This window comes from Diceros bicornis, chromosome 9 (assembly GCF_020826845.1).
Source record: "Diceros bicornis minor isolate mBicDic1 chromosome 9, mDicBic1.mat.cur, whole genome shotgun sequence".
NCBI lineage: Eukaryota > Metazoa > Chordata > Mammalia > Perissodactyla > Rhinocerotidae > Diceros > Diceros bicornis.
Genome location: NC_080748.1, coordinates 86,640,872 through 86,657,001, shown reverse-complemented (window position 1 = coordinate 86,657,001; position 16,130 = coordinate 86,640,872). Strand labels below are relative to the sequence as shown.

Genomic DNA, 16,130 nt, shown 5'->3' with positions numbered 1-16,130 from the left:
CCACCCCCAGGAAGCCCGAGTCTGATTTCCTAACCTCACATTCTCTCTCCAACAAGAACTGAACTTGACAGCCTCACGCGGCGATTACGAGAACTCCGTGGCAGGCCTCTGGAGCCTCCATGCCCCCGATCCGAGCTGAGTCCTCTCCCTCGCACTTCGTCCTCTCTCCTCTGAGGATGGCGCTCCTGTAGGAAATCTGCTCGTAAAAGCCCTAAAACCCAGACCCATTTAATTTTTAAGTGGAGAAAAATTCTCCACGGCAAACGTAACTTGTGTCTCCTCAAGATCACGGTGATAGAAACACCCACTACTCCCCCTCGGGGACGACTCCACCGTCTACTGAGCCTGCTGGAGAGCCTGGTTCCCGCCACCCTGGCTGTTCGTGTTTCAGCTATCTCCACATCTCCTGACTCCTACCACAGCATGCTGCAGACCTCCACGTGTTCCCCCAGGAACATCCCGCTGTTCAACTGTAACCAAATAACTGTTGTCTTAATATTCTCACTTGTGGCATCAAACTGAGAAACAATTACGGCTCGGGACGTCTGGGCAGCAAATGCTCCATTAGTGAATTTCTCTTTAAAAAGTCATCAATGATTCTACTGTTCCCTCAACACCACACATGACAGATAAACATTCCTACAGAATGACTGAGGTCTTTAAAAAAAAAGTGGTCCTCACCTGCTGACAACCAACAGAACAGGGCGTCTAAACTATACCACCAAGAATACAAAAGCATTCTTGTTTGGGAAGGATTCTATCAGAAGGTGACGACCAACATAATCACCAGACTGCCTGCTGCCCGAGAACCAAGCGCATCATCTGTTTACCTGATTTACCTGAGTTTTGCAGGTTTATGTGAATTACTACACACCCAGCCTATAAAGCTATTTTTAGTTTTGTAAGTGATCTAACACTCTTAACCCCAACACCAACGAGAATTTAAGAATTGACAATCCAGAATGAGAAAGGCTCGCCTGGAGACACCAAGGCACAGCGTCACCCCAGCCTCCGGGGCTCCTGTCCTCCTAGCAACCCAGGATGCAAACATCCACCCTGGTCCCTCGAAGATCTGGGCTATTTATCCTCCTCGTGTTCTCACACCCCCGAGTCTTCAGTTTCTTCAACGTCTACAGCGAGTTAGTGAACTGCAGCAAAGGTCACCTCTCAAATGCATAACCATGGACAAGCCTCACAGGAAGCACCTTATTTGGAGCCAACTGCCCTGTGTGCTGTTCATAACATTGCCATGTGTCTCAGAAGCTCTTCACTGACAAGACGGATATTATGTGCGTTGAACCTTTGTCATGACAAGCCAGCGAGCACAGGAGGGCTCAAAGCTCTCAGCAATGGGTAAGGCTCCCCCAGGCCTTTCTGAGCTGATGTGGTGCAGGCCAGCTTGTGTTTTCTCTATCTTGGTCTCTCTTCTGTCACTGTTTCAAATTCTAATGACCAGTTTTGTCCCATTCGGCTGAGCAAAGCATGCGATGGTGGTGGGGGACACAGAAGTGTCGCAGAAAAGCATCATCCTAGAAGTCAGTATTCAGTCGTGTGGTGGCTCAAGGCACCTCCAGGAAACAAGGAAGATGGAGATAGACCAGGAGCTGGTAGAAATCCTCAGATCATGTGAAGGCCTCAGAAACACACCACACCCACTGACCCAGCAGCACGGGGAGCAGCTGGACTGAAGGCTGGTTGGAGACGCCCGAGGGCTGCAGGGTCTGAGCAGGAGGAGGACACGCTGCCGAGCACTGTGCCAGAGGGCCTTACCGGGGGTCACTGGTCACCCGTTTCCAGGGCACACGGGCCACACGAGCCTCTTACGTGTCCTTTCCTACTTAAACCGTCTTCCAATGGCACTTCTGGAGGAGTACCCACCGTCTCACAATGCAATCCTGAGACCAAAGCAAGTAAGCTGCGGCACGGAGTAAACCACGCCCCAGAACGTCTGCCCTGGACATCCGGGTTTGGGTTCTGCCACCTCGCCTTGCCCGAGTCGTCTAATCTGTGTGAACTTCAGCCTCCTCGACTTCACCCCCATGAAAATGTCCAGCTCCGGGGCGACTGCAGCAGGAGAGGTAATGTTTGTGTAAGGAAGCTGCGAGCACAGGGCCAGGCGGAAAGCTCGTGTAACGGTGTGGACACGCGGCCGCGTGCTGAGCTCGTCTCGGGACAGAGGCTCAGTCTGTTACAGATGCACGCAGGGGCCTACTTAGAGCCTGACTCGCAGGAAATCTTACAAGAGATACATAAGAATGACAGGATGGCTCTATTTAACTACATTTACGGCCTGGCAGCACCCAGGAATTACTCAATTAAAATAAGCAAAGAATAAATTCTAGAAAAATGGAAAGTTTTTAGAGGAAATAAGATTTTTAAAACTTCTCAAGATCAACTTAGTGAAGACTGGTTTAAGTTATAATGAGATAACAGCCCCTTTCAGTAGGGGAAAAAAACAAACGAATGGATGGGTAAAGAAATTCCACAGGACACAGAGGAAGACTTTGTGTTTCAATCCAACAGTCTTAAGGGGTGAACAGAATGGGGACACGAGATGCGTTCCGTCAAACAGGAAATGAAACGAACGTCTGTCCGCAGGCTGCCCTTCTTCTACGTCCACAGTCGTGTGTGTCTGCCAGCCGGTTAAATACCGTGACGCTCAGGCAGGAGCAGTTCTGCCCCACGTTGCTCACAGTTCCCCCGGCAGCGAGGGTCTGCCAATCAATCAGAGCAACATCCCCAGCGGGCCTCGCGGGCCTGCGTGTACCGCCTCTTACTTAGGGAAAGGGAAGTTCAAACATATCAAGTCAATTTAAAACACATCACTGACTCAACCAGCAATCCCGACATAGAAATTCAGAGGAAACACCAAGTAGGAAGGATGGGATGGCACACACACGTCTCTGACACGACTGGTCCCACAGCGAGTGGGGCGGCAGCGGCTAACGGTGTTTTTACTGACACAGCACACAGAGGAGGGCACACGTGCAAATATTTCGAGAAATATTTTATCCATAACGCACTCCAACGCATACAGCACAAACCCACAACTGTCTTACCATGTGTGTGCTGGTGGTCATTATCTGAGGTGGGAAGGGAAGCAAGTGGCAAAAAGAAAAAAGCAAGAGACAAATAAAACAACCCCCAGAAACGGTGCAAACAACCCGAGTGCTGCGCGTCTATCAGAAAACTATCCATCTATTCATCGAAAAGGAGACAGGTACCTAAGATAAGTACACGTGAAATAACACTAAAGTGTATTAAATTCAAAATCAATCCCCATATTAAACAAGCCACGCCTGAGCGATCTACTGAACCACTGGATAAACAGCCAACGATGAAACACAAGTTATAAAAATAAAGTGTGCAATGTGCGGGCGGGGCGTCTCCATGGTCAGCAGAGCGCTGGGGAGCTCGGCAGTGACTGACGCGGCGGGATTGTGGATAGAGGGACAGGTCTCCAGGCGTCAGGGGTCCCCGGGCTGGACGAGGGACTGCGCTGACCAACAATCGTATGGGATGCGAGGCTTACTCCCAAGTAGCCATCACAAGGTCCAGTTCGTACTAACCTGTCCATTGCTGGTCACCGTTGTATTCTCAAACATGAAGTAAGCACCAAAGAAAAACACCAGCGCGTCGAACACCCCTAAGAAGGTCCAGTAGATGAACACCCGCCAGCGGAGCAGAGCATTCTTGGTGACATCCCTGTGAGAAGAGAGGGCGGGACATTGTGACCACATTCCACCAGCACAGCCTCGCTCGGTGCCCCTGCCGTCTCCACTGCTCTCTGCAGGGACTGTCCCCCTCCAGGAGGGGCCTCTAAGTCACTGGACAGTCCTGAGGCTGCAGAGCCTACACGGAGGGGGGACAGGAGGACGAAGGCCCTGACTGGTGGCCTCTGCAGTGGGGCCATCGGTAGGGCTTCTGCGGACACCAGCTCAGCCAAGCTACTAAAAGTGGGTCGTGGAGAAACCCGGCCCAGCGCACAGGATTCCTGGTCTCCTCACGTGGGGTCACCCCGTCCATGCAGAGTCTACCCACACCTCTGCCTGACCCCCATCTCCACTGGTCGTGGGGCTGGGCACACGCTCGGAACCCACAGCCTTCTGGGGATCCCAGGTGGGCTTCTCCTCCTCGTTTATACCACCACATGTGGCCCCAGGTCACACCACTTCATGCCCTCTGGCTGCCTCTCCACACGTTTGTCTCTTCACCCTATAGCACCCCTAGTTCCAGAAAGGCCTTGGGACAGCTCATAGTACAAAGCCGTTACCACAGAAACAGAGCGTCAAACCATAATAAAAGGGAGCAAATATAAGGGGATGGCATACAACCGCCACGGCAATGACTCTATGTGATAAATGGGAATGACCAGTGAATACATTTGAGCTCCCTGGCAGCAAAAGCAGAATGGTTTTCAGCTTTAGCATTTTACTACACACGGAGGTTCATTCTTGTGTGTGTGCTGAGGAAGACTGGCCCTGGGCTAACATCCATGCCCATCTTCCTCTACTTTATATGGGAAGGCGCCACAGCATGGCTTGGTGAGTGGTGCGTAGATCTACGCCTGGGATCCGAACCCTTGAACCATGGGCCGCCGAATTGGAGTGGGTGAACTTAACCACTAAGACATGGGGCCGGCGCCCTACACCCGGATGTTCTTGAACGATGTTTGCTTGGATATTTTCTCTCTCAAATTGGACCATGATATCACCATAGGCAGAGAGACACCACAGCTCACACTCTGCTTCTGAAAGTAACTGACACGGGACACAAGGCACAGGCTGGATTCACGGATAACAACAGACTGCAGGCCTCAACTCTGCTGCACGTTCTGATGCGACTTCTCACACCTTTAGGTGCAACAAGCGACACCCTGCAGGAGGCCCTTCGGACGTGCGTCCACAACCGTGTGTACACGTTTATTCTCTTAGACTCGTTCTCGATCATTCAACGCATACGACAAACTCCGACTTTGCCCTTTTAATGCCCACAGTGATTATCTGGGGCTCCAACACCTCAGGATCCTACATAACGGCTGACTCTTGTCACGGAGGCTGTGAGGCTGGCAGGGAGTGTTTGACAGTGTGGGCACAGGAACCACACACACACATGTGCGCGCACACGTGCACACCACCAAGTACCAGCCACACTGGGGAAACCTAGGGGGTCGGTGGTGATGTCAGTGTCAGAACCTGGTGGGGACCCTGTGCTGCGGGTCTGGAGGGTGCTCCATCAGATGTCACCACCGGGGGACGGGACAGAGGCTCACGGAACCTCTGCATTATTTTTACAACTACACAGGGATCTGAACTTATCTGAAAATAAGTTTAATTTAAAAAGAAACAAAAAACAGGAAGACACACAACCTGCCAGGGATCCTGGAGTGCAGTTCTAAAATAGCAGAAAGACATCTTTTCCTTATTATTAAAAATACTTCTTCTACGGGCCAGTGGCATAGTGAAGTTCACGTGCTTCACTTCAGCAGCCCAGGGTTTGCGGGTTTGGATCCCGGGCGTGGACCTACGCACCGCTTGTCAAGCCATGCTGTGGTGGTGTCCCATATAAAGTAGAGGAAGATGGGCAGGGATGTTAGCCCAGGGCCAGTCTTCCTCAGCAAAAAGAGGGAGATTGGCAGCAGCTGTTAGCTCAGGGCTGCTCTTCCTCAAGAAAAAACCAAAAAAACAAAAAACTTGTTAGCAGAAAAGAGTACACTGAGATCAGATATGTTAACTTTTCTTTTTCCTCGCTGAATAGAACATATTTGGATCTTAAAGGATAATTTGGGCCTTAGATCCACTGCAGTCACAAGGGGACAGAAACTCTCATCCCCAGGTCTTTCATAACCATCAAACAGCTTGGGAAAATACAAACTGGTTTAATACGTACATTTCAAATGTATCATAAATCCTCTATCTAATTTGAGGTATATTCACTTAAATCACATTGTTTCCTGCTTGGAGAATCTCCTGTAGAAGCCAGTGCATCAGCCCATACTGGAAGGTTCTGGTTTTTAAATAATTCAACCAGGCGTTTATCGGAAAGGATCACCATGCGGCTCTAGCTACTCTCCGTGCTCAGCAGTGTTTCTGCGGCTAGTACCTGTAGAGGGAGGGGTCCCTCCTGAGTGTGTCGATGCCGACGTGCTGCTCCACCAGGCTGTACAGGAGGATGGGGAGGGAGGTGAAGCTGATGTTGTACAGGGTCAGGTAGGCCGTGTCATACAGGGTCTGCAGGGACAAAATCATGTGAAGACGACACTGTGCCTCCTGACACACTGTTTTTATGCTTTGTTTAAATATACACATTTTCTAATTTCCAAAGACCTACAAAGACGAGCACTCTAAAATGCACACAGAGCCATCTTCCTACAGATACAGAAGGACCAAGACGTTTTCAAAGCTTCATGATGTCAACCAGTCAGGATTAAAATAATGACAGAAGCCCACCTGTGACCCCCATTTGGCACCACAAACATGCAACAACAAAAAGCCTGCATTCAAGTTTGCAGTTTGGATCACTGCCTTCAAGCTTCCATTTCCCCAGTCCTGGTTCTTCAGATGAAGCCTGTGGCCCACGGTCCGTCTCAGCAGGATTGGAAAGCAGACGAGTGATGGGATGGGGCCCGAAGAGCCCGTCTCTCCTCTCCTGTCAGACGGCCTCCACTCGGCACACTGAATGTGCCGGACGCCGGTAGGGAGACACCAGGAGAGGTTCTCAGATTCAGCCCCAACCCTTCCAGTTAAGTCAGAAAGCCAACACAGCGTCCCGGGCCCGGGAGAGGCGAGTCCTGGCATAGCCCTCCCTGGGCCGTGTGGGAGCCTGCGGCGAGCAGATGCCGGCCCCTGCACGCTCATGCCTTCAACCACCTACGGACGGGCTTCCGGGGGCCAGTGAGGCAGGGGGCGCTGCTCCCTTGCCTCCCCCTAGTCCCCCTGCTTGTCCCCGAAGTCCACCCTTCCCCCACCGCAGCCCCACACGGGAAGGGAAATAAGGCTCAGGCGAGCTCCTGACTCCAGACACTAGGACTCACCTGTTGTGAAAACCCACAGAAGAACTGGTATAAAAACTGAGGGAAGATGAAGCAGACATTCTGGAAGACAAGTTACATACCTGTTAGTTCAAGGGCATCTATCGCTTATCACAGAATCCCTGAGAGGCTAATTCGTGACACCACTTTATCTGGGCAGAGTGACCCAAAGACCCCCCTCTACAGAAGAGCTGGCGTTGGCTTTAAAATTCTTCTGTCAATGGCACCTACAGGGTGTACGTGACCGCGTTGAGGTCACTGAGCACAGACAACGTGAAGGGAGATTTGTTAAAGAGAAGGAGGTGTCAGCATAAACCGGACAATCAAACTGCAGGATGAACAAGGAATTATTTCAAGGAATTATAAAGAATGCCCCTTCCTCAATCGTTTTACAGCTGGTATCTTCTTAAAAGGTTCCACGTGAAATTTTGTGAATGTGAGAAAAGTGCTACGGGGTTTCCCCTCACAGTGACAGGATTAACCCCTTCCTTTCTGACAGTGACTTCTATTTTCACAGAAATCATGCAGGCATTCTGACAAACGTGTCATTCCACCATGTGCGTATGCCACTGGAACTGAGGGAGGAACCAGGACTCCCTCCTACCTTATAAAAGAAGTACTGCACAAGCTCGGATATCCTAACGTAATAAAGGTGCCCATGGACGAGCAGCATCTTCTTTAGATGCTTAAACTTCGGTATTGCATAGTCACTGTTCCTGGCCGCCTGACGACCTTCCTTTCCGACGACGCCTACGAGAAGGGAATAAATGCGCTCAGTAAACCCTCTCTCTGCACCACGTGAAAATGGGAAGAACAAAATAAGGTCGGATTAGACCATTCCTGTGCAATTCCCCAGTGCGAATGCGCCACACCACGGACGGCGTCCTAAACGTCTGTCTACTTTCTAGGACCTCGCCTCTGGCTGTGTCCCCTCCTGCCTGCCTGAAGTGATAAACCTCAGTTACCAGGATGTGCAGGGAGCCGGAAACGAAGGGGCTCACCTACGCCCACGTGGGCCTCCAGGATCATGCTCACGTCGTTTGCGCCATCGCCAATGGCTAAGGTAATAGGGTGCTCTTTCGAAAGTTTGATTAATTTAACAATCTGAAAAGAAACAAGAGCAGAATTTATCTTCTTTGTTTATTTTTGCTCAGTTATTCACTAACTAGGCAAAAACAACAGATGTAAAGTCAGTTCAAGAAAATGAGAAAAGTATTTGCCTAGAGTGAATTTACTACATTCCATCTATTTATCCATGTAGGATGAAGTCTTTTCATATTGAAACCAAAAAGTAAAGCAAAAGGAACTGAGACCTCATGACCAGGAGATGAGCTGAGAAAGGCTGCAGGTAAACCCCACAGACAGACACAAAACTCACGCAGGGGTTTTCAGTTGCTGCTACACTCACATATCTACCCATACAGGGAAATATATTTAAATACATAGGGGAAAAATCTGCACTGCATTCTATCAGAGATTTTGCTATTCCAAGCTGTTTGGTATCAAGCATCCATTTTTTAAAATAAGCTGTTCTTCATGCTATTTTAATTTTCAAATTTGTCATGTGTGCAAAATCAAATCTGACAATTCAATGCAATGAATAATTTCCGAATTTTTAGTCCCTTTCTTTATGGTCTTTTTTTCCATCTATGTACCTAAGTGTGATGATTCAAGATATAGGACTGAAAAGATGAGGAAAAAATGTGTGCACTGACTTCTTGTTTCAAGATGAGAGACTGAAACACAAACTAATTTGTATAAAAGTTTGCAAAAGTCAGTTAAGAACCTAAAAAAAGTAGCGTGGAACACATGAAGATCAAACACAAAACCCTTAGTTGCCATTCGGGATGTCATTATATCAGGTTTACACAGAATCAAACACATGAGAGGGAGGGTAGGGAAGAAAACCATTTCTATCCCAAATGGAATGTGAATTAATTCTTGAGTCTTAGCGTGTCTTCACTGAGAATCACCCAGTGGAGATCCTGGTGTTGTCTCAGTGACGCTGTCACTACACAGATTAGTGTAGCGCATGTGCAAGTCCACTAGGATGACCCCTTTACAGGTGGTTTTCAGTGTTTCACCTTGATCACTGGTCAGTCTGAGAAGTTATGGAATCCTTTCATGAACAATTCCAGAAAAACTGGTCCAACATATTTAAAATGTGGTTTAATGAAGCTGGAACTACTGTAGGTTTACTGACATCAGACAGACATGCATGTTCACATAGGTACTGCATACACTTAAAAAAATATTTAGGGCCGGCCCCGTGGCGTAGTGGTTAAGTGCACATGCTCCGCTACTGGAGGCCCGGGTTCGGATCCCAGGCGTACACTGAGCACCACTTCTCCGGCCATGCTGAGGCCGTGTCCCACATACAGCAACTAGAAGGATGTGCAACTATGACATACAACTATCTACTGGGGCTTCGGGACAAAAAAAAGGAGGAGGATTGGCAATAGAAGTTAGCTCAGAGCTGGTCTTCCTCAGCAAAAAGAGGAGGATTAGCATGGATGTTAGCTCAGGGCTGATCTTCCTCACACACACACAAAAAAATTTAAAAAACACTTCAGGTGTGTGATTCCACAAGTACATGGCACAGTGGGCGGAACATGAGCTTGGAGTCCAACAGACTAGAAGCCTAATTCTGACCGCCATTTTCCAAATGCATCCTTTTAGACAAGTTATTCCCATTTTCTGCACCTTACATACTTCATTTGTAAAATGAGCATAACCTCACTCACCTAACAGGGTTATTCTGAAGGTTAAATGGGTTCAGACCTCTCTCTGTAACTAGCACATAGCAGGTGCCCAATAATGCTAGCTGCCTCCCATCCATCTGTGGTGTAGATTCCTATACGTGATTATACCTCTTTTATTTCACATGAGAAGTCAGACAGGGACACCTCTCCTGGCCTTTGCACCAAAAGGGTCACCCATTTGATTCAGTCAACTCTTATCAACCATGACAAGCAAATAGGATCCATGTTTTAAATTTCTATCACTTTTGCTTCTATTTTAAAAAGATGGTACGCTGCTAGATTTCAACAATCAATCAGAGGCTGTAAGAACTAATGAGTGCTTTTCAATAGTACACACCCCCCAGTCACTAGCTAATGACAAGGGGCAGGGAGCATGGACCTGAGCCTTCTGCAGAGGCGCCATCCGGCAGCAGAGCACAGCACTGCAGTTGCGGCAGATTTCAAGGAACACTTCTCTGTAGTTGCTGGAGCTTCCGTCTTCCTGGGGCTTCATTATTAAAGACAGCGCGGCTCCATCAATAATTAAACCATAGTCGTGCACATCTGCTGAAAGTCTGTTAGATCATATGAATCACAGAGATTACTCAATAACTACATCTACAGATTTCAGAAGACTATGTAATTTTTTTTGGATATCTACAGATGCTACAAATCCAGGACCAAGAGATTAGGAAACTAGTATTTCTTGTTTTATTAGTACGGTCTTTACAGTATTGGATGTAACACCTCTGACTACATTTTCAAGTTGTGTTTTCATTAAACATTCTTTCACAAAGGCAAAGCAAACATAGAGTTCTAACTGTGGATTCATGTGCAGTTTCCAGTAGTTCTGAATCACAGAAGGAGAGAATTCATCTTGCAGCCTAAAGAGGTCGGTCTTTATTCCTGAACTCCCTGGACACGCTCGCCAACCTCAGTCTTTATTTTTACAGCTAAATATCTCCTTGATATTCTGCCTGGATGACCTGAATAGGGGAGAACATGGTCCTAATATAGCTCTTTGCTGGGTTTCAAAATTACAAGGAACATTTGTAATCCCCAAAAGGAATTCTGTAGATCAGGTGAAGAGAAATATCTTTGTACTACTTATTAATAATTTAAAATTTGCACGATTAGAGAGCTGTTTTTGCTTTACCTATTAATGAAAATCTAAAATGAGTGAAATGAAATCTAATCTTAGATCAGGCATCTGACACCAGCAAGGGCAGCATTGATAAAACCTATCAGAATAAACTGCCAAATATTCCTGGAAAAACCAACTCTTGGGTGGATACTGTTTTGTCTTGAGAGATAAGCAACCATGCATTATTAGTACTTCCCTCCCTGCTCTGGCAGATGCTCCAAGGAATGCACAATACAGCCCCCTGCGTGTCTTAAAAGCAGATGAGAATGATCCCATTCACAATATTTTATGAATCAATCAAGTCTTTCTGTGTCCTTTAGCCAGCTGTCTGAAAGTGGGGACACACACACACACCCCTCTCCTATGCATACACTCTCCATGCAAAAAAGACATGTCACGGTTGCTAACAGAAACAGCTCTGGTCAGGTTCCCAGTGTTTACTGTAAACACACTGATGCTGTTAGGATGCTGGAGGAAGAACCGTGTGCCCAGAAAGGGTGCTGAGGCCATGACCCTGCAAATGGAGGTCACGTCAGTTGCTCTGAAAACATCTTCTGTGGTGGGGAAGGAGGGCGCCACCTACCCTGAGAAGTTGTCCCTGGTTAAGCCCCCGCTGCAGCGCAGGACCGTCTTACTCAGCTCGAACAGGACGTCGTGTAAGCTCTGCTCCTCGATCTTCTTGGTGGTGAGCTCGAGCAGCTGCGTGTTCCTCCTGAAGAGCTTGCACGCGTAGCAGGTAGCGGCTGCCGTCTCCATCTTGTCCCCGGTGAGAACCCAGACTTTGATGCCGGCCTTCTGCAGCGCTTCTATGGTGTCGGCAGCCTTCTCCTGGAGCCTAAGGAGGCAAGATCAAACACAAGGAACACAAGTGCTGACAAAGCACACCAAAGTAGGAACTTCAGAAGCTTGTGATTAAAATATTTTAGCCCCTCAAAATTAAAGAGTTCTGTGCTGCTGGCTCATGATCTCACTGGAAGGTGCCTGGGCCTGTGTTTAAAGTTATGTACTAACTTTTCACAACAAAGCACTTCCTAACGCCCAACAGATAAACGTGGATAAAACACTAAGAAGTAAGATGGCTTCTCATATAATTGACGTCCGCCAAGCATACAGTTTTCTGGCTGGCTGGGACTTGCTCCCTGGAGAGATTTTAGGCAATTATAAGAAGGAGAGTTATATAAGACCATCACAACAACAAAAGAGTCTCAACCAGAGAAAAATGGGATCTGGAATAGCTGTGGTCAGTAATATTCATCATCTTTTCTCTCTTTTTTTTTTTTTTGTGAGGAGGACTAGCCCTGAGCTAACATCTGACGCCAATCCTCCCCTTTTTTCTTGAGGAAGATTAGCCCTGAGCTAACATCCGTGGCCATCTTCCTCTACTTTATATGGGACGCCGCCACAGCATGGCTTAACAAGCGGTGCGTCGGTGTGCACTCAGGATGTGAACCTGCAAACCCCAGGGCGCCGCAGCGGAGCATGTGCACTTAACCACTTGCGCCACCAGGCCGGCCCCCCATCATCTTTTCTTTTGGTATAAACTGTTCCAATTTTGCCACTGATCTAATTGGAGCCCAGGTACCACTAAACAATGTAGACTGAGAATGCCAGTAGTGATTCTAACGGGCTAACATGCACCATGGGCTCACCGTGTGTCAGATGCCACGTGAAGCATTTTAGGTACAACACTTCATTTTTACAACCACCTTCTGGCGTGAGGACGTTATCATCACCCATCCAACGTGTGGAAAACTCAAAGCTTGCAGAGGCTACAAAACGTGTCTGAGGATAAACGGCTCTCGACACTGGTCGGGATGTGTTGCTGCCCGTGGGAGTCGGGCATCAAAACCAGGTTTGCCTTATTCTGGGGGCCTGCCATTTTTTCTAGATTTCAGACTCTCAGCTTTTGATAGGCGTGTGAAGTTATGTATCATGTTTTGCCAAGTAATAAATGAACACAATGGATTCAGATTCTAACTGGAATGGTTTGGTGAGATTCTGGGATAAACTTCCTAGGTAAAGTCTCAAGATCACACAATCAAAATATTCTAGAAATAGAAAAAACCACCTCTAACTTCATCATTTTTTTGGGAAAAGAAAACTGACACCCAGAGTAGTTTACAAAGATGCCGACTAGAGATTTTAAAGAAATAATTTGTTAGCGATTATCATCACTTCAAAGCCACTGGCTCCCCACACCGCCCCCCACCCTGGTATCTGCTCTCAATTTTTCAAGGTCCTGACTCCCCATCGAGTCTGCTCCCACAACCCCTCGACAGGCCCTGTACATGGCTCCCTCCATCCCTAAGAGCCTTCCACTGCCCACCACTTCGAGGACCAGTCCCACCCCTTCCCCGGGCAACACCACCCTCTGAGCATCCTTCTCCTTCCTAATACACGGGGACCCCTTGGAAACCAAGCCCACTCTATGACTATAGCCTCATGCTCTAAAATCTGTCCTGTGGACAAATTATGCCACTTATGTTTATACCTGTCTTCCTATTCTGGACTGAATGAGGGGATAGACTTAAAAAAAAATCAAAAAACCAAACAAACCAAAACTTCTTATGCTGCCCACTACTCTACTAAGACTGAGGACTCAGTGAATGCTTCTTAAAGACACTGGAAAAATGAAGGTTTTAAGATAAGGATTTAAGTTTTGGACCAATATAGACCTTAAAAACTTTTAAACTTTATGGGAAATAAACTCTCAGTAAATTTCCTGAAGTTTCTGTTTCATTCTTTTAAATTAGGGTATTTTTTTCTTTTCCATTCCTTCAAAATAAACTGCAATCCATTCCTTTCACTCTGCCCTCAGGACAACACCGTGGACAGATGATCATGTCTTAGTGCACTGACTGAGCCTTAAATAACTTTCAGTCCTTGCCGCAGAACTGTGACAGATCAGGAGCTCTCTCTTTGGAGGTATTTGAAAATCCGTACTTGGTAATTTTACCAGTTGTTATTTTTAGTTTTTGCAATTTTCTACTTCATTATTTTAAATTTCTTCAGTGTGTAATGACAGGTACATTGAGTGTGTTAAGGTCTAAAATGTTACACTTGTATTTGGAAAGAACTAGTGACAAACTTAGGAACAGAATTAGTTATGGATTCCATTCTAAAGAATAATTAAAAAAAAAACCCTATATCTTGACTACTGATAACAGGATGTGAGAATGCTGACTGTTTCTGGTTTCTCCTGGGAAAGTGGGAATGCCAGGCCTCTTATGCATGGAAAGCAGAGCATCACCCAATCACCACCTCCCTGTGGTACCACTCCACGGATGCAGCCAGACAGCCTGTCTCCTCCTGACGTGCAAACACATCCACACCTGGGGGGCTGACACGTTCCCCCCGAGGCACCCCCATCCGGCCCTGCGGTCACATCGCATCGGCTGTTCTGACGACAAGGCACAGCGGTGACGTTACCGATCCTCAACGGCAGTAGCACCAAGCAGAATAAGGTCTTTCTCGATCTGCTCATAGGCTTCGGCTAACTTCTTCTCTCGGTCCTGAAGGGCCATTTTGGCGGCCTGCAGCAGTTTACGGACGCCTTCGTACTCCTCCTGGATCAGCCTCTTGTAGGCAACACACAGAGTCCGGAGCCCCTCCTGTGGGACACAGTGCAGCATTTAACGTGAACTCCAGCGTCACTTGGTTGAAATATTGTCAATAGTTTTCTCAGTTATATCCTCTAATTAGAATGACTAATCAGAGAATTATAAACCAACCAACCCCCAAAGGAGCTGGTCATTTACAACTAAATTATTCAAGTTCACGTTAAATACAGATAATCGTTATGGATTACAAAGTTTTCAAGCTAGTAAACACGGGAACAAATAATACACATCTGGGCCATCAAAACTTAAGACTTTGTTCCTTTATTTAGACAAGTGAAGAGTTAAACTTTTTTTAGGCTAATAATATCAAGTGATATTTCCGAGGTAACATGTTTCTCGTAGGGAGTTTGACCTTACTTAGCACTCACTGAAGGAAACATGCCAGATTATCTACCAAAACTACCAGGCTCAGGAGAGGGACGTGAGAATCTAAGAACGACAGATTCTTTACTGTGATGGCAGCTCTGATGTCACCGGACACGGAGAACGCCCCCTAGCCAGCGAGGCCCAGGGAAGCTGGACTCTCAGAGCCTGGAGGGGACGCACTCGGAGGACTTCATCAGTCACTCAAGGCTCCTTCCCATCATCTGGCCAGAACCACTACAAAGGTTTAGCTGACACCCAGGCAGGCTGCCCTTCTGTTTCCCCTGTTCCCTCAGCCCCGACTGATCCTGGGAAAAGAGCCACGATCCCCTATACGATCAGTCCAGATTCTGCGAGAGTACTGGTCTTCAGGCTTTGTATAAAGCTCTTCCATTGTATGAGTTCACACTTCTCATGACTCTCAGGGAACAGTCCCCATGTCCCCACATTTAGCTGAAGGACACAATCGCTGTGGAATTAACAGCTCCTACTGCCCCCGCAGCTCTTCAGAGCCTGAAGGGAAAAAGGGAGATGGAGCAGTAGGAACAAAAAGAAGCATTCTGTGTGTCTGGAGTCCTCCTCTCCAGCAACACTCTGGAACTCCTTTATGCCCATCGTCCAGACGCTGTCCTAGTCAAAGGGGAGCAAGCAAGAAACTCACGCCTCTCTCTCCAAGAAAGGCACGGTCCTCGCCAGCAACGACCTGTGGAAGCTTACAGAGATGCGCTCCCCCGCGCCCTCCCCAGGAGCTCCTCCTAGCTTACGACGCTACATGGGGTGCTGACACCGCGTCTGACTTCACCGAACCCCTGGCACTGACTTTTGCTGAATAAGGAAGCTGCTGACATTCGATGGAAAGCACACCCAGTGATCGAGTTATAGATTAGAGACACAGACATGAACTGCAGAACAACTTCTCAGACTCTCCCTAAGAAATCATAAAACACATAGCATATATGATTTCATTCCCATGCCAGAAAAACTGCACAAGAAAAAAGTTTTACAGGGATAACAGTTCAGAGTTGCCCCAACACTCAGAGTCGGTGCGAACGGTAAGCAGAAGCTTTCAGAGATAAACAGAAACTTGTCTTAAAAAGCAGACAAGGGGCTTCCCCTCGTGGGAATGGGAGTAGAGATACCTTCCCCACTCCTCCTGCCGGGTGCTACTGAAACCCTGGACACCGAGATAAGACAACACTGACACACAAACACAGCCAGACAAAGACACTACA

The 16,130-nt window shown here is 47.6% G+C and overlaps 1 protein-coding gene across 8 annotated transcripts in view; it reads right to left on the bottom strand.

Annotated features, from left to right (window-relative positions):
* ATP11A (ATPase phospholipid transporting 11A) overlaps positions 1 to 16,130 on the bottom strand; it is a 170,137-nt gene that overhangs the window by 14,664 nt on the left and 139,343 nt on the right. For 5 of the 8 annotated variants that reach the window (XM_058548505.1, XM_058548507.1, XM_058548508.1 and 2 more), the window contains exons 18-25: positions 14,345 to 14,526; positions 11,499 to 11,750; positions 10,130 to 10,346; positions 8,032 to 8,134; positions 7,635 to 7,780; positions 7,034 to 7,093; positions 6,103 to 6,230; positions 3,570 to 3,705 (exon numbers count right to left, since the gene is read on the bottom strand). In XM_058548505.1, coding sequence (XP_058404488.1) covers positions 3,570 to 3,705; positions 6,103 to 6,230; positions 7,034 to 7,093; positions 7,635 to 7,780; positions 8,032 to 8,134; positions 10,130 to 10,346; positions 11,499 to 11,750; positions 14,345 to 14,526 — 1,224 coding nt within the window. The remainder of the gene's footprint in view (positions 1 to 3,569; positions 3,706 to 6,102; positions 6,231 to 7,033; positions 7,094 to 7,634; positions 7,781 to 8,031; positions 8,135 to 10,129; positions 10,347 to 11,498; positions 11,751 to 14,344; positions 14,527 to 16,130) is intronic. The other 3 variants (XM_058548506.1, XM_058548511.1, XM_058548512.1) reach the window with 1 other exon arrangement.